We start from the raw sequence: 26,904 nt of genomic DNA on the forward strand, positions 1-26,904 counted from the left end.
TACCAGAGTAGAAGGTTTGATTTCTTGCAGTACACTGATGCTTCTGAAATGACTGCTTTTCTGTGGGTGTTGTTCTTTCAAAAACATGATTTAAAATATAGTGCAAAAAACTTGCTGGTAATGTTCTTTTTAGCAGAAGTTACTGAAACTTAACCTAACAGCCTGTCCTGTTGGCCATGCATGGAAAGAAATTGTTATATATATGTGTATATATATATATATATATATATATATATATATATATATATATATGTGTATATATATATATATATATATATATATATATATATATATATATATATATATATATATATATATATATATATATATATATATATATATATATATATATATATATACATACATACACAATGACCTGTACCTGCAAGCATAAAGCAATGCAGAGGGGAAACACTCAAGTTCCCACACCCTGTACAATACATTCAAACATCCTATCACATTTCTCAGCCTGAGAAACAAATACTGATACATTCTATCTCAGAAAGTCAAAGTTTCCTTGTCGGCTACCTATATTGTAAGTACCCATTTATATATAAATATCCATAACACTGTAAGTATCTTGATATGTTCTTACAGGATTCTATTAGTGCAACTGCTTCACCTTCCTGACATCTAAATGAAGTACCAGACATTTTTAATCTTTAAAAAGCATTGGCCACAAATGCACACACACATATAACAAAGCATAAAAAAAGTCTCCGTATGAAAATCTGTTACAAAAGGATTTGTCAGAATAAATACATAGAGGAGTTGACTGTCTCTGACCCCTTTCACTCGGGAACATTTACACGGTGGACACTTTTTTTTTTTAATATTGATTTACAATAAATATGTATTTCCTAAATGATATCACTTGTCAAACTCTTTAAAAGACGGCTTTGATCGAAAACAAGGAGTATATTCCAGGAAGAAGAAAGCTTCTTAGCCTATTTAACAGCCTTTCCCAAAAAATTGTAAATGGAAAGAAGATAAGGCAGCTGCTGAACTCTCTGCTTAGGAAGACTCATACATAACCAGTAAGAGGCTCATAGAAAGAAGCTGGCTGACCATAATCACAGTATAAAGTCTTGAAATTATGATCAATTTTGGTATTGCAAATCCAAGGAGATTAAAAAAAGGTCTTAATTATCTGTAAATCAGATATAGCAAAAAATACTCCCATATGGCACATTACAAGGTCTTGAAATTATTATCAGTTTGGATATTGAAAATACAAATACAGAAAAATATACACGTCTCATGCGATTGTCCGTTTAAAAAGCATGTTGTGAATGAAAAGAAAAAAATCCTTATAATTACACACCTCACCTAGAGAACTATGCTTGTAGTGTTCTCACTTAAGTCAGGTCATGAAGAAGAACTACATGGTTACGCTAGTCCTGCTCAGGATGTAAATAAGCTTAAGATCTACAGAGCTTGTAAAAAAAACAACTAACTTTTTAAAGTTATACTAAATAATACATTCTATAATATTATACATGTGCTGCAAAAGTTCGACTGTACAATTATTAAGAAAAATATTAATTATTTTAGTGCACAGTGTAAAAATGGGGGCAACTGGCATCACCAGTTATCTGACATTCATAAAATGAGGTGCCTTAGTCCAGAACTGGAAGTTGGTTTGTAGGTATCAAGGTATCTCCTTGCTTGCTCCGTCATGATTAATTGGTCTTCTGTCTTCCCATACACAACAGCTTCCCATTCGCAGAGAGGCTGAAAGGCAAATACACAATTGTAAGAATCAAGTAAATACTGTGGGGTCTCACTAAGGACTGAATAACATATACAGGTATAGGATCCCTTATCCAGAAACTTGTTATCCAGAAAGTTCTGAATTACTGGTAGGCCCTCTCCCATGGATTCCATTTTAATCAAATAGCTATTAAAAATTATTACATTCTTCCATGTAATAAAACAGTACCTTCTATGTTATCTAACCAAGATATAATTACTCCACATTGGAGGAAAACCCATCCTATTGAGTTTAATGTTTTAAAGGGGAACTATCGCGAAAATGAAAATTTTATATAAGCTTCGGCATATGGAAATAAGAAACTTTCTAAAATAATCAATTAAAAATTCTGTATTGTTTCTGAAATAATCAAGTTTATCTTCACTATTCCTCTCTCAGCATCTGTTTCTCTTCATGTAGGAGTTGGGTGTCAGATATTCATTGACAGTTAGATCCGATATATCTTATTGATTCCATTCCTAGCAGATGCATTAGAGCTCACCAGAAATCCTGTCTCTCTACATGCAGAATTTGTGCAAAAGGCAGTTATTTTGTTAGATTTTGTTTGTACTGGAATCAGTTATTTGAGTGAGCTCTAATACATCTGCTAGGAAAGGAAGCCCCCCTATAAGATATATTGGATCTAACTGTCAATTACTATTTGACACCCAACGCCTGCATGAAGACAAATTCAAGAGACACAGATGCTGAGAGAAGGATAGTGAACATAAACTTGATTATTTCTGAAACCATGTAGAATTTTCCATTGCTTTTTATTTAGAAAGTTTCTGATTTCAGTATGGTCATTTTTTATTTTCACAATAGTTCCCTTTAATGAATTTTCAGTAGACGTAAGGTATAGAGATCCAAATTACAGAAAGACCCCTTATTCGGAAAACCCCAGGTCCTGAGCATTCTGGATGATACCTGTCCCATACCTGTACTTGTGTTTATATCCCAGTAGAGGTGTGCATTTGGCATTAGATACTGTAATACATGCTTCTACATATTGTATAATAAACTCTAAATTCTTCAATGTATTGTTGTTGAAAGTTGATCAAGAACTGCAACACCATATGAAAGGGAGTGCAACCACCACCTCCTGTTGAACTCCTTGGTTTGTTATTAAAAAAAAAAAGATGATGTGTAATAATGCAGAACAATAACTGCTTATACATTTACACAGAATTATATAGCAAATAGTATACCCATTATCGTAAATTATAAGGAGACTAAAAATTACAGAGTAGTTGACTGACTTTAAAGACACAACACTTTAGGCCAAGTCCTTTTGTGCAAGTCATATTTTTCTAAAGGGGTATATTGGTTTTTATGATACATAAAATACACATTCAGAGGCCTATTTACTTACATTCTCTAAAAATTCTGTTTTTAAAAAATGTTTCTAAAACTCAAAAAATGCAAGATTTATAAAGTGTTAAAACCATGAAAAACTTGAATATAGAAATCAATAGGAGCTGCGCTGATCCTTTTGGTCCATTTTTTTTTAGCAGTTCAGTTTTTTTTGCTAGCATTTGTCTGAAAAACTTAAATTTTTTTAGATGTTTTAATTTTTTTTATTTGGATCATTTATTATATTTGAATCTTTCAATAAATGACAAGCCATTTGTGGGTTTTAGAGAAAATTTTTTATTTCTGGGTTTTTCCTAAAACCACAATGAGAATGTTAATAAATGGGCCTCTCAGTGTGTCAAATTATTCAAGTTACATCACCAAGAACAGATTATAACTGATGATATAAATAAACACAATTTATATAGTGAATAAAGTACCCCCTCTTGTAAAATATATAGTGAATAAAATACTATTGTAAAATATGAGGATACTATAAGTCATTGAGGAGTTCCATGACCATATAAAACTCTGAGGTTAATTATAATATCCTCATATTTGCCAACAAGGGATACACAAGTTTTAGTGAGTCAGGTCACAAAAACTCTCTATAAACACTGTTTATAAGGATATCATTTACAAGATATTCATGGCTTTTGTGTATTATAAGGATATTGTAAGTTATATTTTATACAGGTCATGGAACTCCAAGGTGACTTCCAATATTCTCATATTTTGCAGCAGGGGGTACTTTATTATAATACACAAGTTTCAGTGAGTCATTTGATAGAAATGACATCACTAATGTCAGATAACTGATGACTAAGCACCGTTTTTTTAAGGATATTATTTACCGGATATTCATGGCTCTTGTGTATTAAGGATATACTTTACAGATTACTCAATACTCTGTGTAATATATAGTGAATAAAGTACCCCCTCTTGTAAAATATAAGGATATTATAAGTTACTGAGGAGTTTCATGACCATATAAAAACACGAGGCCGAAGGCCGAGTGTTTTTATACAGGTCATGGAACTCCGAGGTAACTTATAATATCCTCATATTTTGCAACTGGGGGTACTTTATTTATTATAATACACAAATTTCAATGAGTCATGTGACAGAAATGACATCAGAACTCACCGTTTATAACTGATGACATCAGAACTCACCGTTTATAAGGATATAATTTACAGGATATTCATGGCTTTTGTGTATTATATGTGTATATTCTATCATTTATAATTCATTATAGTGATTTTAAAGCATCTGCATCCTGTTTATTTATTTCATGTCCCATACATGTTCCACTGACCTAGTATCCTTTGCTGTTCAGATGTTACTGAGAGACAGAAGCATTGTCATTTTTGCTCAGATGTAAGCTGTTCAATGTGCCATTCAGACCATTGTGTTCTAAAGGCAAGTCATCATTAGCAAACTAAGGCTAAGGTTTATACAGCTATCTGAAATACCCGTCTAGACCAGCTTTTCTTCCACTATATTCAGTAGTTAAGATCTGGGATGGTGACAACATAGCATCATATGTTTGTCTTTGTTTCCAGCTTGTACTGGTCTTTATAGTTTGAACGTATTACTGCTTTCAGATTAAAGTCTTCCATGGGACAGAATTATCCAAGTATACAAATGTGTGTGCTTCAACCACCTCACAAGAACCCTTTTCAGGCAGAGTGCAGAGCAGTCCAGAGACCCTTGCCAGGGGTCAAGCATGTAGTAGAGAAGAAATAACTGCAGCACCTCCTAGTTGCAAAAGTGAAAAAGTTGTGTTTATTGGTCAGTAACCAACTGGTTACTGACCAATAAACACAACTTTTTCACTTTTGCAACTAAGAGGTGCTGCAGTTATTTCTTCTTCTCATTTCATGGGACAGAATGGCAGAATGACTGACGTAAATCCAACATACCTGCACAGAACTTTGCAACTTGACATTTCTCGTGGCAGGAATGTACTTTTTCCTTTGCATTACACTTCCTTTACGAGTGTCGGTGTTCTCATCACACTTTTGGTCTTGTCTCTCCCCCAAAGGTATCATGAGAAAAGATGTAGGAAGTGTATTCCCATTCTGATAATAAAAAGGTATTATGGATTGTTGTTTTGACTGCCAAATAAATTACCAATGTAAATTTGGTCGTAAAGTCTGAAATTGTGATTTTGGTAGCATAATAAAAAAGAAACTTCTGCACATTAGTCATCGATACCATGATGTCTGCATTTTAGGGACAAATATTCATCCCTTTTGAAATGTAATATTAGTAAGGGTAAATATTTTATTATGTTTTTCCAGAAAATGTTCATACTCATGTAACTACAGTTTTCAAGCGTAAGTAATTCAACACACAACCACACTACAACCTAATTTTATTTTTGTCATAATAATTTCTGCATGGCTTGCTTCCAACTGCATATTGCTTGCCGATACAAAAAGAAAATATTCCATACCTGAGATTGAGAAACTTCATCCGGAGCCAGGAAATCAGCACCAAGTTCCTCTTTATCGCAGCTGTCAAGGATCAATGATTTGCGAACTTTCCTCACCGTAGAAACGTGCTAAACAATAACAACAATGCTAGTTATAGTAACTGCATATATCTGATTAAACTACAGAAACATCACTAAAAGTCTCATCGCCATGCTGTATGCCTTGCAACAGCCGATGTACATGAGGACCCCCAGGAGGAGCTCTGATGCAAGTGGGAAACTTATGTAGACACCATACTTGATGAGGAGTGGCAGGAAGCACAAGAAGCTGCTCAACTGGTATCACCAAACTGTAGGTTACGTACGATCTAAATATATGTTTTCCACGGGGAATATTATACCCCAATAAGACTGTACCATATAAATCCAGACACACTCCAGAATTGTAGCATGATTAAGCCATATTGGGTAAAAATACTTGATACTTTAGATGCTGTTCTACAGATTACAATTTCCAGAACACCCAAACTATATGTATTCTAGCTGTGGTACACGATTTAAAACTAAACCAATATCCTTCTCAAGGAGACACTTTTTTTGGCAAAAGTTTAGAACCCCCTGCTTTTTGCAGAGTTGAGCAACAGGGAGCCCAGAGTTTGGCATTCCTACCAAATTCCATAAAATCTGAGGCCCATGGAGCCTATCTGTTAGACTAGTCTCAGAATAATGCAGTGCAGTAATACTACACTGAAATGTTCTATGGAATAGCCATCATTGGCACTGATTTTTGATGTATAGTTCTCAACGCTGTTATAGTAACCAGTTAGCCAGTATGTAATCCGGTACCATTTTTATATACATGCACAGCTAATGTTACTCTATTGTGATGTAAAGTCAATAAAAACTACCTGAATTAAAAACAAAACCTACAGAAACATAGTTAAAGGGAATTCTAACCTCATGTTTCATTGGTTTACAATCAGATTCCTTTTCCTCTTTTATGAAGACATCTTTCTCAGTTTCTTCCTTTAAAACCTCCATGATATCCTCTTCAACAAAGATCAGAGGCTGCATCTGAAACACAGCAACACAAAAATGTATTCCTAATTTAACAAAAAAAAAATGCCCTGTTAGACTAAAAATGTATAGTTATTGCCATTTTTTATTATTCATCGTTCTATTCAAGTCCTCTCCTATTAATATTCCAGTCTCTTATTCAAATCAGTGCATGGTTAGTAGGGTAATTTGGACCCTAACAACCAGATTGCTAAATTGCAAGCTGGAGAGCTGTTGATTAAGAAGCTAAATTTATTTATATATTGGATTTGAAGGGATATGATATAGGCATAGTTGTGCATTCCTGGGAAACCCTAAACAACCCAATTACTGGCTTTGGCTGGATACTAGGGTAAGAGAATGCAGAATGCTTGAATATTGTATAGTAAAAGTAACCAAGAGCAGCAAATCAGATGATTGCCTCCTAATAAATGCTTCTTGATCATTGGTTGCTTTCGATTATTAGATCTATTGCAAACTTTATGGTATTTTTTACATGTCCTATAGGGAATTTGAATGATAACTCATTTCCCTAAGTCTGGGTGATAAAGAAAATGCCCAGTAGTAGCTCTGCACCATTTATTACTGCTACAAATGTGCCAGTGTGCATTTTCTAGTGGCGTGTAGCAATATGCCAGTCTTTGCATCGCACCCTACTTGGGTTGGCAATGAAAAAAACCCACATGCAACTGGCCTCAAACATGACGAAAGTTTTTACTTGCATACATACCACGGTTCTGAGGGGTCCGTACTTCTTTTCCTGGGCAGCAAGAGCATTTTTAAATGGAGTAGGTGTTCTAGGAGTCACGGCCATTAAAGATCTTCTTATAGTAGGTGTTCTAAAGCTATTTAACATAAGTATTTTAGTTTAGTGATATTCAGCAAGTTTAGCAATACACTCAATACTGAAACATTTCTAAATTTAGAAGTTTTCTTCATTTGAGAGCACTAAAAAGAATGTTATGGATTTTTCACATATTTGACCAGAAAACAATTGCATTGCTGTTAGAATCTAGACAGTTCCATATACAAAAGAGAAATATAATAGGGCTCACTGCATGGGGCATTGTGCAAATAGCCACAGGCCTCTGAGCTCCGTTTTGGAGAGCAGAAAAAAGCAGGGCTGGGTTACCTGCCGTGTTCAAATAAATGTATAAAGTTCCTGTCCCAGTCTGTCTGCTTCACCTGAACTAACACAACAGTACCATTTAACTCACTGTTAGCCAATCAGTTTATCACAACTACACTCTCAATATAGTGCAGCCTGTATAGGCATCCTCCCCATCTGTCCCCACCATACATATCATTTCAAGATGCAAGGTAGAAGCCTCAGAACACTGCTCTCGTCACTGAATGTTGCATCTGGCTCTAAGTCTGGAGGCATTAATCCACCTACAATGAGCACTAAAGGGCACACCCTTCCACACCTTAGTGCTGTTGCACTTGCTCCCTCTAGGATCATAAATGACCCCTAATGAGTGTGTGTGAGCAGAATTAAGGAATAAGCAGTAGTGAAAGGCACATATGTGATTAAACATTTGGCATTACATAGCTCTTTGAATAATGTCCATATGAGCATTGTCTTCTTTCTTTCTTTTTCTTTGTGACTAAGGTTACAAAGCTACACAGTAGATGAGGTTGAAAAAGGTTTTTGTCCAAGTACATCCTGTTTAAAGAGATAGTGTAACTTTAAGCAACTTTTAGTATGTTATAGGTGGTCCTATTCTTGTCCACTTTTCAGCTCCTCTTTTTTTGTTTTTTATATACTTACCTTCTTCTTCTGCCTCTTTCCAAATTTCAAATGAGGGTCACTGACCCTGGCAGCAAAAAGTTCTTGCTCTGTGAGGCTGCGATTTTATATTAGCTACTTTATTGTACCTTATCGTTTTTATTTGGGCCCTCTCCTGCTCATCCTCTAGTCTCTCATTCAAACCACTGTCTGGTTATCACAGCAACTAAATAGCTACTGAATTTACATTTGTAGAGCTGCTGAACATATAGCTAAATAATCCAAAAATGAAGACCAATTGCAAATGACCTAAAAATATCACGGTCTATGCCATACTAAAAGTTAATATAAAGGTGAACTACCCTGGTTATAACAGTTCTCCACCTTGCCAAAGGCATCTAGATGGAAAAAGTACTACTATGCTAAGAATATAAATATGTGTAATACCAATGATAATTCCTTTTTTCTGACATATTTACCTCTGCCAGCAGCAGCATAAGGGTCAGGGCACACAGACAGATTCAGGGAGATTAGTCGCCCAGCGACACATCTCCTCTTTCTTCGGGCAACTAATCTCCCCGAACTGCCTCGCCGCCAGCTAAAATGAAAATAGGCGGCGGGGTGACACTCGGCGAGATTCGTTTTCCGAAGTTTCCTTGTGAGGCAATTCGGGTGACTTCGGAAAGCGAATCACACCGAGTGCCATCCCGCCGGTCGGTTTGCATTTTAGCCAACGGGAAGGCATGGGAGGCAGTTCGGGAGCTAAGTCAGCCCGAAGAAAGAGGAGATTTGTCGTCGGGCGACTAATATCCCTGAATCTGCCTGTGTGCCCTGACCCTAACAGGAACAAAGAAAAAAAGGTTCCCTGTATCTAAGGGTTCAGAAATGAGCCTGATTTATTGAAGCCACAAACAAAAACACACAATAATTGGGATCTTTCAAAAAGCTAAATGATGCTAAAAGTTCACAAGTGTCAGGGTCACTTGAAATGAGAATAAACATGGCAACGACAAGATATAGGTGTTGTATGTATGTGTGTTGTATGTATACGTGTGTGGAATATAGTAATATCAATAAAAATAAGAAGTAAAAAAAAAAAAATAGTATAAAAAGTATATTAGCAATCATCTTGGAGTAATTGACGCTTAGTATGTCATTTAGTGTCACATGACTCACTAAAACTTGTGTATTAAAAGTTATGAATAGGTATTTAAAATTCACCTCTGAGTTAGATATAAAAGCACCTCGGCCTCATGCCAAGACATACAAATATACAAACAGTACAGACACACATACAAGCACCATACTACAAAGAGGAAAAAAACAGCTTAATCTATAATTAATGTTATACATGAAACAGTAAAGACCTTAGAGGGCTACTGATTTTTTGGTTACAGAATGAAATGATCTTTATTATGGCTGAATCATATTATTCAAAGCAGAATTAGGCGCGGCACACAAGCTTGTAATTATAATGTATTTACCAGATTTATTTTGGCTACAGACCAGAATCGTATTATTGCCATAACTCAATATTCTTGTGCAAATGCCAGAACAAAGTGAGGCCTTGCAGGCTGAAGAACAACCTAGGATACACAGTGCATTTCCTTAAACACCCAATGACTTACCCAGCATTTTCTTTATCTTTTTTAGGTGTAATTTGCCTCTGTAGGGGAGTTGCAGAGATTTTCTGCCCACATACTGGCGTGGAGGTGAGAGGTAGGTTGTCAAGATTCAAATGGTTTTGAACATTTCCAGAGCGAAATAACTTGAAAGGAATAAAGAAGAAAAGGTATTTGATTTTTATTTGTTTTTAGTGTTTAACTATTCTTTTAAGGGGTTGTTCACCTTCAATTAACTTTTGTAGAAAGTGATATTCTAAGGCAATTTGCAGTTTGTTTTAATTTTTTATTTGCGTTATTTAGCTTTTTATTCAGCAGCTTTCCAGTTTGCAATTTCAGCAGTCTGATTGCAAGGGCCCAAATTATCCTAGCAACTATGCATTTATTTGAATAAGAAATTGGAATATGAATAGGAGAGGCCTGAATAGAAAGATGAGTAAATAAAAGTAGCAGTAACAAAACATTTGTAGCCTTATAGAGCATTTGTTTCTACATGTTGCAGATTGTCTCAGAATATCACTCTCTACATCATCATACTAAGTTAGCTCAGATTTAAAAAACCCATTTAAAGAGGTTTTTTTTTCCATGATAACCTGGTCACTGTTCATTTGGAGTTGTAATTTTTTAATTTAACACTGCCAGAGCAAGCTATATGACAGCTCCAACTAATTTCAACAACTGTAAATTTACAAATATACCAGAGACTTTGCAATAACATGCGCAGAGTTTGCTCCAGTTCTAGTAACTCATAGCAAGCAATCAGCAGGGAGCATTTACTGGCCTGATGATTTAGGGTAAGTCCACACAGGGCGTTTTGGGGAGATTTCCAGGCCACTTTGGAAAACGAACCGCCGCGTGTGATTAGCGCTGGCGTTTTTTCATTTTAGCCGGCGCAGGAACAGGGAAGGCGTTTGGGGAGATTGGTCGCGGCAAAAAACGAGGCGATTAGTCGCCAGACGACCAAATCTCCCAAAAACGCCCTGTGTGAAATAACCCCTAAAAGCAAACAAGAGATTGGATCATATGGGTTAATAAGTCTACAGCAAACAATTTGCCTTTTATTGCAGTTTCCTTCTGTGCTCCACTTAGAAATAATAAGCATATCTTTTCTTTAAAGATCATAATGTTGTTATACCTGTAAGGGGGAATACTGGCGTGTTTTTACTGGTGTCCCCTTTAGAACAACATTGCTGGCATCCCGTACTTCTGGAGTAAGCGACAAATCAGAGTGAATTTTCTTCTTCCTTAGAATTGTCGGGGGTGAGTAAAACTTTATAGCAGGAGATGAGGAGAGCACTCTACTTGCTGAACCCCTTCCATCCGCCTGCACCAAGCAAGAGTTAAGTGCACACTCTGGAGAAATCTCATGGATCCATTTCATTGGCGTCTGCTTGGCAGGGGAAGCAGTAAAGGGCAACTCAAAGCTTTCAATGTTATTCCAATCAACAGTATCCTGTTAAATATAAAAAAGGTTTATAGGATATGTTTATGGCATAAAAATGTACCAATGTCTAGTACAGGTATGGGATCTGTTATCCGGAAACTCATTATCCAGAAATCTTTGAATTATGGAAAGGGGGTCTCTAATAGACCCACATTATTTATAATTATTCCCTTTTTCTCTGTAATAATAAAACACTGTTTTTAATAATAAAACAGTTTATTTAATGTTTACATGATTTTCTAGTAAAATTAAGATTCAGATTACGGAAAGATCCGTTATCCGGAAAACCTCAGGTGCTGATCATTCTGGATAATAGGTCTCATATACCTGTAGTTCATATTCTGATGATACCATCATCTTCAATTAAAGTGCTGATATCAGTGCAATATTTCATATCATTTGAGAGATAACGTTCTAGGGAGGCATCGGGCTCATAAGTACAACCCCATACCTGTTCCAGCCTTGTTTTCTGTTTTGCACTCAATACCTGTGTTAGTATTTTTTGTGGGCATTTATTATTTAGGAATCTTAAAAATGTACACATAAAACTATACTGTGAATTCAGAGATAACATTTATATTAATGAATATTACAGTATAAATGCTTATTTTTGTTTTAGGATCTATTATGCTTAACATATTTCTCTTTCTAACATGGAAACTGCCTGAATCATAAAAGAGTAAAGCATGCCCAGCTTCCAACCTTTTAACAACTGCTGAACCATATTAAAAAGACTGCTACCAACCATCAAGTACGGAACGTTCACAAGTGATCGTCCATGCAATGTCCATTTTATTTAAGAAAAGAAATATTGCATATTTAAATAATAGGCAGAAAGTTATATTCAAAACATGCCCTATTCACTGCAATAATACTAAAAAAAGGGTGTATACTGCCACTTTATATACAGGTGTATGAAAACTACACTGACATCAAGGGAATATACTTAACCTGAAGATTAAATATTGTAGTATCTATTAATGTGACTACATCCAATGATTGTTGGGAGCATATAATATTTAGGAGTTTACATTATTTTACAATTTAAAAGAAAAGCACATTATCCCTTTAAACATTACTGTCCTATAAAATCACAGCAAATTACCTTGCTGCAATGGGAATGCAAAAGCGTTAGGGGGATAGATCACTTTAAAACTATGATTTAGTAAAATTCATATATTCCTATTGTAAATCTATCTGCAAATTAGCCTTCTGTTTTTTTTATTTGCTGGGGTCAGGGACCCCATTAACCAAGTTGAATTTTCAGTTGCAGGCCAAAAATAGGTAGAAGCAACATACAAAATAACTGAAGAAGACCAACTGAAAGCTTGCTTTATAATAAGTTCATCTAAACAATACTTTTGCACTTACCACATCAATCAGCTCTAAGGTTTCTGAAAATTCTGGGATTGTCTCCAGAGGCTGCAGTACAATGTTTGCTTCTGGAGCCAAAATCTTGTCCTCCACACTTTGCTGCCCAGAGGTGTTGGGTATTTCATCTAGGCTATAGAAGTCATGTGTTTGTTCTTCTAAGTGGCTCATTGTATTGGACATGCTCTCCCCCATATGATAACTTTCTGACCAGCTTAAAGAACTCCCCTACAAAGAGAAATGAACAGACAGGGGACACAGATACAGATTATTGGCATGCCAAGTGAAGCCTATAACATGTACAATGTGCACATTACTGTTATCATGAAAAAATTACAATAATACTGGAGATAGAAATAGCATTGTCTTGAAACAGCCAATGTCTAGTTTTCTACACATTGACTCTTCATAAAAATGCGGTTTACACATTAAAACTGCCAAAAACAAAAATCAGTAGCACAAATTTTAACCAAGGAAAAAGCAGGCCTGGTAGAATTTATGGTATCGCTCTGTACAGGACATGATATGTGCAAACAGGTGGTTGTCCCAAATACAGTCGATTTCATCTGGTTCAGCCCCAAATGAAACCAAACTGTACCCCAATTAATACATTACCATGTCCCGGTTTCTTTATTTTACAGGTATGCAACCTATTATCCAAAAGCCTCAGGACCTGGGGGTTTTGCAGATAACAGATCATTCTATAATTTGGATCTCCACGCCATAAGTCTACAAACTGTTTTTCCCTCCAATAAGGATTAATTATGTCTTAGTTTGGATCAAGTACAAGCTACTGTTGCATTATTACAGAAAAAAAAGGACATTTTTTAAAAAATTTAGGTTATTCGTATAAAATGGAGTCTATGGGAGACATCCTTTCCATAATTCGGAGCTTTCTGGATAACGGGTTTCCAGATAACGGATCTCATACCTATACCAGAATGACAGCAGGGCTTAGAAGAAGCAAAGCATTTTCTATAGTATCAAGACACAGACAGTGTGAGAGACAAGGCAGTATCTGCAGTTAGAAAACCTTTTTATAATCTAGGTTTCCCACAAAAAAGTATTTTTAACTTGTATTTTATATTTCCAAAGGCTTGTAGTGTCTGATGGCTTAATTCTTTGTTGAGCATTAATTGTGTAAATTCCTCTCTGCACAAAATAAAAACATTTGATGCACATTCACTTGCAGAGTTCACAAGATCCTCAGACAGCAGTTCATACTGCACCTGTATCAAGATATATGGCACTGTGAAATGAACTAGATTCTTTCTAATTTTAGTGAAGGTGGGTGTTTACAATCCAGATCTAGCACCATAGGTGCTGAAGCATCTGCTTAAACCATAATGAAGAAAGTGTTTGAAAATTAAAAAGACAGAGAAGAGCCACATAGAAGGTTAATAGAAAGAATTCTGGGGAAAGGGTCACACAATTCTTACAGATGGTACCCGCTTTCTTCTGACTTCATTCTCAGCTGACATAAGTAGCAACTCAAGTTCCTTTATTCTCTTTTCTTTTTCAGGATCATCCGCATCAACAAAGGGCTGCTGAGAAAGGCATGTGAGATAACAGGGAAAGAGGAAGAACAATAGTCATGAAGAAAGAAAGGAGGAGTTTCACACACTTTAGGACAGCTTAGTAAAGTGAAGACGACAAGTGGATGAGTTTCAGTTTTTGATATTTTAGCAGTAAAAATTGGTGTACTGTATATGTGTCTGCAACAGTTAAGAATCTTTACTGTTGTTTATTGCCATCAAGGTGCCACATTTGGCAAGAACACTTTAGAAAGAAGACCTACATAGTATTACCAGTCTGACCACTGGTCCCAGTTAGGCTCCCTAACATGAGCTGTCCCTGCACCTGGGTACTGATATATATATATATATATATATATATAGCATGAATGTTTAGAACAGCAGGATGCAACATAGATTTAGGTCTGAGTTGATGATTCAGCCACCATGCACGTACCAAAACTTTTAGTGATACATCATCTATTGTCACCTTTATATTTGGACAGGCTAAAGCAGTCAGTGCCTGTCAGTTCACTTAGATATACTAGTAGGAAAAACACACCGTGTGCCACTAGCCTAAGGCTGTCAAGGGACGTATTTCCATCGGAGATCTTAAAACTAAATTTATATATTACCACTGGTCGCTTTTTGGGGAAGGCTAAGACTCCCTGAAAACCTTGGGTTTTCTCTGACTATAAATGTATTTACCCTACAGCAGTGATCCCCAACCAGTAGCTCCTGAGCAACATGTTGCTCTCCAACCCCTTGAATGTTGCTCCCAGTGGCCTCAAAAGAGGTGTTTGTTTTTGAATTCCAGGCTTGGAGCTTTGGTTGTATAAAAATCAGGTGTACTGCCAAACAGAGCCTCAATGTAGGTTGACAATCCACACAGGGGCTACTAGACTACAAGTAAATTTTTCATGCTAGTGTTGCTCCCCAACTCCTTTACTTCTGATTGTTGCTCACGGGTTCAATAAGTTGGGGATCCCTGCCCTACAGGGAAGCGAGAAAGGCATTGAAAGGGAAAATGTGATTAAATCAAAGAAAGTATGCCATGTACGCACAAATGCTGTGTAACTATTTCAGTCTGCTCTACCAAATTTTGACTGTTACTATTAAAGGGCAGGTTCAACTTTAAGTTAGCTTTTATTATGTTATAGGATGGGCATTTGAATTATTTAAACTTTTTCTTCACTTTCGAGCTTTCAAATGGAGGTCACTGACCCCATCTAAAAACAAATGCTCTGTAAGGCTACAAATGCAATGTTATTGGTACTTTTTATTACCCATCTTTCTTTCTATTCAGGCCTCTCCTATTCATATTCCACTCCACCCTAGCAACCAGACTGCTGGAATAGCAAACTTGAGAGCTGCTGAATAAAAAACTAAATAACTTAATAACCACAAATAATGGAAAAAAATTAAAACCAATTACAAATTGTCTCAGAATAAGACTCTCTACATCATACTAAAAGTTAATTCAAAGGTGAACAATCCTTTTAACTAAACTTGTTACATTAAGGTTAATGTCGTCAATATGGAAATTAGATTCAGCCACTTGAACAACTAATTATTTTATTCATGTAACAGTTTCAAGAGATTTTATACACAAAGATATATAAAGCAAGTTTTGTACACATCTATGAATAATTTAACATTATATTGCCAAAGGAAATCAAGTAAGGACTGTCCATTAGTAAGTAGCTATTTTATGTTTGTATCAATGGAAAAAAACAGTTAATTTCAGCAACAGTCTATATTTCCACCAGATTTGTGTTTTCTTTCATGCCCTATATATTCATTTTTTGGTACAGTGAACTTTACCTGGATAAAAGAAAAGGAATTTTGAATCTCTATGCAGTTGTCATCGTGGGACAAAGAGCTATATCTTGGAATCTGAAAGCAAAGAATATACTTGTGTTACTGCCAATGTATTGGGTTATAAAATTCACTCTGAAATAACAAATAAAACATAAAATGCACATTTGATAACAACATAGCAATATTTATTATGGATGGTCTGGCATTACCCAAGAGTTGAAGCATTGCTCAGCTTTTAAAGTGAGGATGACTTAATAGGCACAGTGTGCGGGTGCAGATAAATGGATATGATCAGCATCAACTTAAAACCAAAAAAGAGCAATATCAAGGAGTGATGACTGTATAAAAAAATTGAAAAATGTTGCAGAATGTGTAAAACATATATTTCTAATTATATATAAGTTAGAGAAGTGCCATATTTGTACATCAACAGCAAAACTGTCATTACCTGTGTCTGGACTGGAATATAAAACTGGTTTTGTGCTTGCAAGTGATTAGGTGCGGCACAGGATTTGGCCTGGAGTTTGGACGGTCGGTCACAGTTCATTAGATCCTGTAAATAGCCTTCTTGCTCCACCTTTCGTTTCATGGTAGAATTCCAGTGATTTTTTATCGAATTATCAGTCCTAAAATAAAATGCAAAAATAATAAAGAATGCATTTGTTTTCTCAATATAATACTGCATACTATGTTTATATGGAGTATGGAAAGCAACTACATATAAATGAATACTATATATACTCCAGACCTCTGGAGACTGCTTCATCCATTTAAAATATCAGCTTTATTTACTCATTTAAAAAAACATCCATCAAATGGAGATATTATGATGCTCCATTCATTTGATCCGTTTCGTGCTCAAAAGAATTCGCTTCTGAAGCAGTGGAGAGACACCATGAAACGTGTCAAGATTATGGTGCATCATAAAATCTCAATTTGATGGGTGTTTTTTTAAATCAATAAATAAAGCTGATATTTTAAATGGATGAAGCTGAGTCTCCAGTGCTCTATGATTGTGACTTTACTATTGGTTAAGGACACCAGATCTGGGGGTGTGGTACATGTACCAGGACGGAGTAAAGCTTCTTGCCAAAGTCACACAGTTTCAGTGAGTGCTCCCCTCCATCTACTGTTTTCACGCAATACAATTATTAACTTAGAGTGCTTTACAAAAATTATACCTCATTCACATCAGTCCATCCCAAAGTAGAGCTTACATTCTATGGTCCCTTTCACATGTACACAACACATACATCAGGGTCAATTTTGTCAAGTGCCTCTATGCCTGTATGTTTTTGGTATATGGAAGAAAACAGTGAGAACACAGAGAAAAACCCTACAGACACAACATACAAACTCCCAGGTCAAAAACAAACACATTATCTCAGCAAGCAAGCATCCACATATTTTTATATATATGGAAAAGTTGCCAATCATGAAGGGAGACTGATGCCAGTATTATCTTGGTCAATGGGCTTTTTTCTTCTCTAAGACAGTGTTAATAACCAACAAAAACTTGTATACCTGCCCGGAAGTAGCTTGGCAATTTCTGCCCATCTGTTCCCCATGCGCTTGTGGGCACTGTATATGATGCGATCCTCTTCTTCTGTCCAGGAGGACTTTTTCACATCAGGGTTTAGGTGATTGTGCCATCTCTCCCTGCACTGCTTTCCGATTCTCCCTTTTAAATGCTTGGCAATTATAGACCATTTCTTGGGGCCATATTTATGAACTAATTCAATAACCTGGAAGATCATAGTTAAAAAAAATTGTACTCTTCTAATTATCATTAATTTAGTCAATAATATGAAAACAGATCTGAAAACAGATTTAGAAAATTACTGGAAGCAAAGAGTCTCACACTTAATAACAGCAAATGGCTTATACTGTATATATATATATATATATATATATATATATATATATATATATATATATATATATATATATATATAGTGCCAACATATTCCACAGCACTTTCTACATCATTCACACCAGTCCTTGCCTCAGTGGAGCTTACAAACAAGAGAAAGTTGTGCTCACCACTAATTTTTAAAAATCATTAGGCGGGGGTGCAATGAGGCTGTGACCACAAAATACATATAGACAAATACAAGAGTCCCCTGCACTCAACCCATTATCAATATATTTAAGACAGAGACATTTTGTGCATACTGCTACTGAAAAATGCCTTACCCTTTAAACAAAACAGGGATTGTTTGTCCATATATTACAATATTTTTAAGATGGCCAACTACGTCAAAGTCATCCCATATCTGGCCAGTCCTATGCTCAATTTTCATCTGATTCATTAAGAATTCACTTGCTTAATTATATATTTTACAAAGGGATTAAGTTTTACCTGCAACTTACTTACTATATATATATATATATATATATATATATATATATATATATATATATATATATATATATATATATATATATATATATATATATATATATATATATATATATATATATATATATATATATATTTGTCTATACATTTTATTTTATTATAGATCCTAGTTTCTGTATGATGAGGGCCTGGACTCGTGCAACTGATTTAGCAGAAAAAAAGCTGAACATACCTGCACTACATGTTTGTTCACCTGCACCTTATTTCATGCTTTGTGCAGATGCTTAGTACTATAGATCCTAGTTCCTGGAACATGTAACTGTGGCAGAGGCAAGAGTTTCTTCAATACCTATTTGCTTTAACTACCATTTTTTTAAACTTGGAAAAATAGATTTCTTTTTAAAATTTTAATGAAGGAATTAGTTATGGGTTACTGCAAAGCAAGAAAGAGGTCTTGTAAAAAATAGGCAGAGAAGTGCAGTTCTAGATAATCATGACATAATCCAATTTACCCTTTGATCCTCCTCTTTGGTCCATGGTCCTTTGACAAGTTCAGGACTCAAAACCTTGTGCCAACGATGCTGGCACTGTACTTCTGAACGGTTCTACAATTGATAGAAGAAAGCAATACATAAAGTTTGTGTTCAAGACAAAAAACCCATCTGCCTCTAGATAACTCTGTATAATACTGCTACAGGTATGGGATCCTTTATCTGGAAACCTGTTATCCAGAAGGCTGCCAATTACAGAAAGGCCATCTTCAACAGATGCCATTTTAAATTAAAAGTTAAAAATAAATTCCTTTTTCTTTGTAATAATAAAATATTGCCTTGTACATCTAGTATAGGTAAATCTAAAAATAACTGGACTTGCTGAGTAATCAATGAAGATGTTTCACTACTCATCCGAGCAGCTTCTTCAGATTGCCTTGTACTTTATTCAAACTGAAAAATAATTCATCCTCATTGGCAACAAAACAACTCTAATGGGTTTATCTAATGTTTAAATGATTTTCTAGTAGACTTAAGGTATGAAGATCCAAATTACAGAAAGATCTATTTTTGAACATCCCAGGTCCCAAGCATTCTGGATAACAGGTCCATTACCTGTACTTTAATCGGAAGTCATATCAGCTTGCTTCCCACCACACAGCCAGTATTTTCCCCCTTAACTCCCTCTCTTCTGTCTGTAAGTGATTAGAAAGGGCAAGTAAGGATGGCATTTTCTCCATGGCATGGTGTATTACAAGCACTGCTAAGATCTGATAGACAGAAGGCAGTACTTCTTGCTTGTCCCCTGTACTAAATATATACCATCCGCACATATGTTTGCTTCTTTCCTAAGTTTTGCAGTAAACACTGGCTGAGCAGTAGTAAAATAACACTGTTAACACTGCACAACTCATAGGAAATTTTTATCACCAATTAAAATGGTGCATACTTTTAGGCTGTACCGGTGAATAATAGGCTGCCCTAATTATTACAAATAATTTTATATTCTTTATTTCCACTGAAAATTGCCATATCCCCCTCCATTTTGTTCAGTAACGTAACTTGTGGGGGGGGGGGTGCCTGGTGCAGGACGTGCAGCCGGGCCCCCACCCCGCTCCGTACGCGATTTTCACTGAGGTTTTAATCGTTGATCGAGCTGCCGGGGTGCGGGCCCTGGTCCAATCGCACCCCCTGCTCCCCCGGTAGTTCCACCACTGCTTTTCTGCACAGAAATCACTAGCACATTTAACCCAAATTAATTGCTACTGATTTTCCAATGAAGGGCCCATGCTTTCCACTACCTGTCTGATCACTTAGATTGCAAGTCTGCGTGCATAACATCATACTTACAATAAAGTGGCGAGCTACCACACCCCAGTCTTCTCCATGCTTTTCGACCAGCTTCTTCACCTTGTCATCCTGCCAACATATGAACAAACTTAGTGTTCCTTTATAAGAAAGTATGAATCAGGCAAAACCATCTCCAGTAATAGGTTACCTCATCTTTTGTCCATCGTAATTTGCTCCATGGTTTCTTTGGCCCTTTCTGAAGCGAGACATCGTAATCATGTTCTGTAAACTGACCATCCTCCTCTTCGTCTTCACTATGGAGAGAAAGCATATGATTGTAAATAAGGATGACAACTATAAAGCCGGGTTTAAAAAAGCACACTAATGCAAGAATGAGTCGGTATAATGCTAATGAATTTCCTTCCAATTAGTAAGAGGATATTTAAAATCTCATGGAATGTATAGGAAACAAGCAGAAAGAGGCAATACTAATCTATTCCATGGATACATCACATAAATTCCCATTGTTTTATTCATACCATGTCTTACACTATTAATGTTTGGACAGATTAGTTACTAGATGGTCTGTGCTAGGTGGGCATATTTCTAAATAAAGCATTGTTCATCAATTAATGAATTAGTTTTACACATTAACAGATTACAATCAAGACTGTCTACATGGATCTCTGACATGAAAGTATGAAGAATAAATGTCACTGTATTTTAAAAGCCTTTATATTTAATATCTCTGTTAGAGTATGATATAAATGGTAATCATAATAACCATTAATCGAAAATTTTTGATAGCCTTCTCCCTAGTGCCTAAGGCACTGCATTGACTACATAGCACTTTCTCCTGTTTGAGGTTCAACACTGCTTAAAGGAGAAGGAAAGCGTGCATTAGTGTGAAAAGCCGAACTTTAACTAAAAAGTCGGCTTTTTCATTCTACTGCACATGCGTCCGCCCCGGGAAATTTGAAGAAAGAAGAAGTCGGAAGTGGATCGATCTGTGAAGCTCACTGGTATAACCCCTGGCCGGTGCTCCTATCAGCAGAAAACTGCGCCGGCCCGGGGTTTCAGGTAAGTAAATACATTCACTTGGGAGTGCCTAACATTTGGCACCACCAAGTGCTAAACGACTTTCCTTCTCCTTTAAGGACATAGGACATTTTTTTTATCAAAACTTGAGCTCCTTTTCAAATAAATCTAAAATTTTAAGTGCTGTGATTCAGGGATTTAACCTACAAAAAAAACCTTCAGAGAAAGTTAGAACAAAAAGCAAAATTCCCTGCCTTCTGGTTTCCCTTTCATCTGTTTAGATGGGATGAATATAAATCTCAAAGATAACATTGCTTATTACTAGCACAACTGCAGCCTGGAAACATTAAGGGGCCGATTCACTAACTTCGAGTGAAGGATTCAAAGTAAAAAAACTTTGAATTTCGAAGTGTTTTTTGGGCTACTTCGACCATCGAATGGGCTACTTCGACCTTCGAATCGAAGGATTCGAACTAAAAATCGTTCGACTATTCGATAGTCGAAGTACTGATCAAACGATCAATCGAACTATTTGCGCTAAAATCCTTCGACTTCGATATTCGAAGTCGAAGGATTTTAATTCCCAGTCGAATATCAAGGGTTAATTAAACCTCGATATTCGACCCTTGGTGAATCGGACCCTTAAATAAAATCATACAGTGATTTTATGAGTTAATATATATAAATCTGTAAACTGAAACCAAATACAAATGTCAATAATCACTTATACAACATAAAAGATGCAGAGAAATGTTTAAGCATGTATAAAAAAAACGGCATTATTTCATTAACCCGCTTCCCTGTAACAGATCATAAAATTTACAATCTGTGCATGAAAAGCTGCAGTATTTCCCTGTTTGGTGGAAAGTGGTGGTCAAAACACTCCTATTCATACCACCACCACTATTGTAACTGAATCAGAAGTGACACTGTGAAAAGCACCCAGAGTTTGTTGTGAAGAACATGAACCTCCATTTAAAAAACCCCCAAGGAGATGTGGGATATATGAATCAGGTGATTTTCTAAAATTGCATAAACATGTTTAAGCTGGCCATAGACGCAAAGATCCGATCGTACGAATCATTGAATGATCGGACTTCCACATCTCCCGACCTGCCACTAACCATTCAGATCAAATATAGTAGAAAAGAACAGATCAGCCGATGTTCTGCCCCTGACAGCAATCGTACGGAAGTTATGTCCGACAAAGCTAGTGACAGTCTCCCACTGAAAATCGTACGATCGGCAATACATGCAGAGATATTATCGGCAGCCGACAGAAATTTTCTAACCTGTCCGATCGACCAAACGACAGATCTCCACCGGACGAAAAATGTCTGGACTCTCCACACACGGTCCGAATATCGGATCTTTGCGTCTATGGCCAGTTTTACTCTTTGGAGTTTGGAGTAGAAAGGTATATTTACCCTTTTCGAATTGGCTAATTATTATTTAGTTAATGGGTCAATGATCCTTATTTGAAAGCTGGGAGAGTCAGAAGAAAAAGGTAAATAATTCTAAAACTATAAATAAGAAAATATAAAGATGAATTGCAAAGTTGCTTAGAATTACTGGTTCTATAACATACTGCACCACCTCTTTAAGTAATAACAGGTTGTCCTTAAAAAAACAAACAGTTTTTCTGGGTAGACAACCCCCCCCTCCAAAGAAATGTCCATAAAAGCACAAAATGTTCAGAAATTGCCTGACGGATAACACAAATAAAGTGTAAAAGGAAGTTGGAAGTTATAATAGTTATATTACATTTTTATTTATATTAAAGACTCCTGTGTTACAGTATTGTAAACATCAGAAACCCGATGAAACAAATGATCTGTGACTATGAAACAAATGATCTGTGACTCTTTGCTAGCTTGTGCTTTTATTATTCAAATCCAAATCAGGGCTGTTTTTTCATTAAAGAAAGGATGCAAATCTAGTTACATGACTACCAACCTAGAAGCACGCTTTTTTTGCTGCATGCAAAATGTAACTCAAACATATTTACCAATTCACTCAAAATACTTTTTTTTTCTCTGCAGCATTTAACATAAAAATAAATAAAATAAACCAGTGGGTAGTAAAGGGCTTCATTAACAGCATAGTATTCTAAATATATTTGTTATAATTAGCTACTCCGTTCTGTTAGTTTATGTGCCGCTATTTCATAAAGGGGCTCTTGGTTAGATTTTGTCCCAAGAGTATCTGTGCTCTCGGCATACAATGAACTCCTTATACTGTACAATGTGCCAAAGCAGAATATCAATAATACATCTGTAATTTTATACACAGAAGGACACTGTGACACTGGACTTACGTTTTCATGTTATATATAACATTGCTTTATATTAACAGCCATTTATTGGGGGGAAACAAGTATATATTTCACACACCTTGTCTTCTGCAATGAACACAGCATGGCTGGTTTACTATAACAAATGGCTTCTTTTCCACCTACAGTGCCTAAGGAACTTGGCAGGAAACAGTTAATGGCTTACAGTGATGCAATACACTTTCTGGCGCTACATGGGTTTACCATATAAACAGAGTCACTTTTTCCAATGTGCATTCCTTTGCTGTGAAGGCAAAGGCTGGGCTGCCAGTGATATGAGATGGCATGTACACTGCAATAATTACACAAAAAGCTATTGGTCTCAATGTGCCAAGTGAACAATGTGTTTACACGACTGTCCTATGTATACATATGAAAATGGAAAGATCTGGGGGAAACTGGAAAAATAAGTTTAAACCATATTATGTCAATATTTGTTTATTTGCGTGGTAAATTATTGTCATCACCATCTTTTATTAATATAGAAGCAGCAACACTTTATAGTACAGGTATCCGGAAACCCATTTTCCAGAAAGCCCCAAATGTTGGGATGGTCATCCCCAATACTGTCCATTATACAGTAAATAAAGTACCTCCCTTGTAAAATATTAGGATATTATAAGTTACCAAGGCGTTCCATGACCATATAAAAACACGAGGAAAAATGTCATGGAACTCCGAGGTTACTTCTAATATCCTCATACTTTGCAACAGGGATACTTTATTTATTATAATGCACAAGTTTCAGTGAGTCGTGACAGAAATGACATCAATAAGCTTTGATTATAACCAATGACATCACTAAGCACTGTTTATAAGGATATAATTGACATTGCTCTGATATTCATGGCTCTTAAGTATTATAATGAAATAATTCTAATTATATTATCCTAATGTTAAAAGTGATTTCGGTTTCCCTGTAATAATAAAACAGGACTTTGTACTAAGCTGCATGAATCCATATTGGTGGCAAAACGAGTTTATTTCATGTGTAAAAGATTTTAAGCGGTATTTATGTATGGAGATCCAAATGACGTAAAGATCCCTTTATATGGAGAACCCCCAGGTCCCAAGCATTCTGGATAATAGATCCTATACCTGTCACATTATAACTAACATGGAACATGAAATACATTAACAAATAAGGGTTTCAAAATGAGACAATTTTATAAGAAAACAGTCAAGAAGAAGCTTGAACTCAGACATGAATGCTCTATGCCAGGAGCCTCCAACCTTTTTCACCTGTGAGCAACATTCAGATGCAAAAATATCTGGAGAGCAAGACGAGCATGAAACAAGTCCCTGTGGTGCCAAATAAGGACTGTGATTGGGTATTTGGTAGCACTAGAGTAGTGGACTGGCAGCCTACAAGAGGCTCTGCTTGGCACTATAATTAGTTTTTATGCAATTAAAACGCGGCTCCAAGCCTGGAATTCAAAAATCATCCACTGCTTTGAGGCCACTGGGAGCAACATCCAAGGGGTTGGTGAGCAACATGTTGCTCGCGATCTACTGGTTGGGGGATCACTGCTCTATGCAGTGTGTGTGTGTTTTCTAAATGGAAAAAGACTATACAGGACCTGTGGGTAAGCAAACTGTCCAGCAGATAGCCAGCAAATTAAACACAACACATAAGGAAAGTTAAGGTTATATATATTTAAATAAATATGTATATTTTCCCTTTGCTTGGATGTCCAGTACAGAAAGATGCAATAGAACAGCGCTGGTAAACATTTTACATTCAGTGGACCAGTTATTTCTCATATGGTATGTTTGGGGTGAATTATATTAAAATGATGCCGTCACCATTGCAGTCAGTGGTGCTGCAGACTGAGGCTCATAAGAATCAAAAAAGTCGAAAATCAAAGTAAACTTTATTGTCATCTCAGCAGCATACAAATATACAGTGAGACGAGACAACGTGGCTCCAGCTAGTACATCACAAAAAGGCACTTAAAAATACACAATAAATATGTAAACATAAAATGTGCAATATATAGGCAGAAATTGGATATATACATGTGTAAACCTTTAGAATTGTGCAAATAAATTAACAGTTCACAAAGTTAAGTTCACCGTTCAGGTATGTCTGGAATGTAGTGGGAGGACAGGCAGTAAGTTGAGGAGTCTGATCGCTTGTGGAAAAAAGCTTTCGCGCAGCCTGGTTGTCCAGGCTTTAATACTGCGAAAGCGTCTGCCGGATGGGAGCAGCGTGAACAGTCCGTGTGAGGGGTGTGTGGAGTCGAGTGCAATGCACGAGGCCTTTCTTACACAGCGCTTGTGGAAGATGTCCTGCAGTGATGGAAGAGCCGCTCCAATGATGTTGCCAGCTGCTCTGACAGTCTGCTGTAGACTTTTCCGGTCAGCAGAGCTGGCACTACTGTACCAGATGGAGATGCAGCTCGTAAGGACGTTCTCTATGGTGCCCCTGTAGAACACTGTGAGGGTGGGAGGCGGAAGGCTGGCCCGTTTCAGTCGTCTTAGGAAGTGAAGACGCTGCTGAGCCTTTTTGGTGATGGAGGCGGTGTTGGTGGTCCAGGTGAGGTCATCAGAGATGTGGACTCCCAGGAATTTGGTGTTCTTTACTGTCTCTACTGTGGAGCCGTTGATGTTGAGTGGTGTGTGAGCAGGGAGAGTTCTCCTGAAGTCGACGATCATCTCTTTCGTTTTATCCACATTCAGTGACAGGTTGTTCTCACTGCACCAGACTGCCAGCTGCTGAACCTCATCTCTGTACGCCGACTCGTCGTTGTGGTTGATGAGCACCACCACAGTTGTGTCATCGGCGAACTTGATGATGTGGTTCAAGCTGTGTCTAGCTATGCAGTCATGTGTCAGCAATGTGTACAACAATGTGCTGAGAACACATCCATGAGGAGCTCCTGTGCTCAATCTGATGGTGCTGGAAACCTTGTAGCCGATACGAACAGACTGAGGCCTCTCTGACAGAAAGTCCAAGATCCAATTGCACAAAGAGGTACTCAATCCCAGCTCTCTTAGTTTCCCACTCAGCTTTTGAGGGATGATGGTATTGAATGCTGAGCTAAAGTCTATAAACAGCATTCTCACATAACTGTCTTTCTTGTCCAGATGAGTTAGTGAGAGGTGGGCCACATCCATAGTGACATCAACCCAGCCAGAGACCCAACTATGCCTTGTGTTGTGCCCCCAATTCTTCTACCTGCTCTGCCTAATACTCTCAATGGAAAATTTTACTTAAAAAGGTGAGCACCGTACTACAAAAAATAACTACTCCTTCCAGGTTAAATCAGAAATCGCAAACTTTGG

General features: G+C 36.6%; 1 protein-coding gene across 4 annotated transcripts in view; it reads right to left on the bottom strand.

Moving 5' to 3' along the window:
* Positions 1-341: 341 nt before the first annotated feature.
* The window catches only part of mybl1.L (MYB proto-oncogene like 1 L homeolog), a 36,685-nt gene continuing 10,122 nt past the window's right edge, over positions 342-26,904 (bottom strand). The window contains exons 2-16 of one of the 4 annotated variants that reach the window (XM_018266313.2): positions 20,455-20,560; positions 20,307-20,375; positions 18,978-19,070; positions 17,628-17,848; positions 16,552-16,729; positions 16,107-16,178; positions 14,208-14,312; positions 12,769-12,996; positions 11,089-11,406; positions 9,960-10,099; positions 7,333-7,447; positions 6,504-6,620; positions 5,568-5,675; positions 5,032-5,190; positions 342-1,734 (exon numbers count right to left, since the gene is read on the bottom strand). In XM_018266313.2, the coding sequence (XP_018121802.1) occupies positions 1,603-1,734; positions 5,032-5,190; positions 5,568-5,675; positions 6,504-6,620; positions 7,333-7,447; positions 9,960-10,099; positions 11,089-11,406; positions 12,769-12,996; positions 14,208-14,312; positions 16,107-16,178; positions 16,552-16,729; positions 17,628-17,848; positions 18,978-19,070; positions 20,307-20,375; positions 20,455-20,560 (2,161 nt within the window). In that variant the 3' untranslated portion in view covers positions 342-1,602. 4 annotated transcript variants of the gene reach the window in all.

Source organism: Xenopus laevis, chromosome 6L, assembly GCF_017654675.1.
Source record: "Xenopus laevis strain J_2021 chromosome 6L, Xenopus_laevis_v10.1, whole genome shotgun sequence".
Classification (NCBI taxonomy): Eukaryota; Metazoa; Chordata; class Amphibia; order Anura; family Pipidae; genus Xenopus; species Xenopus laevis.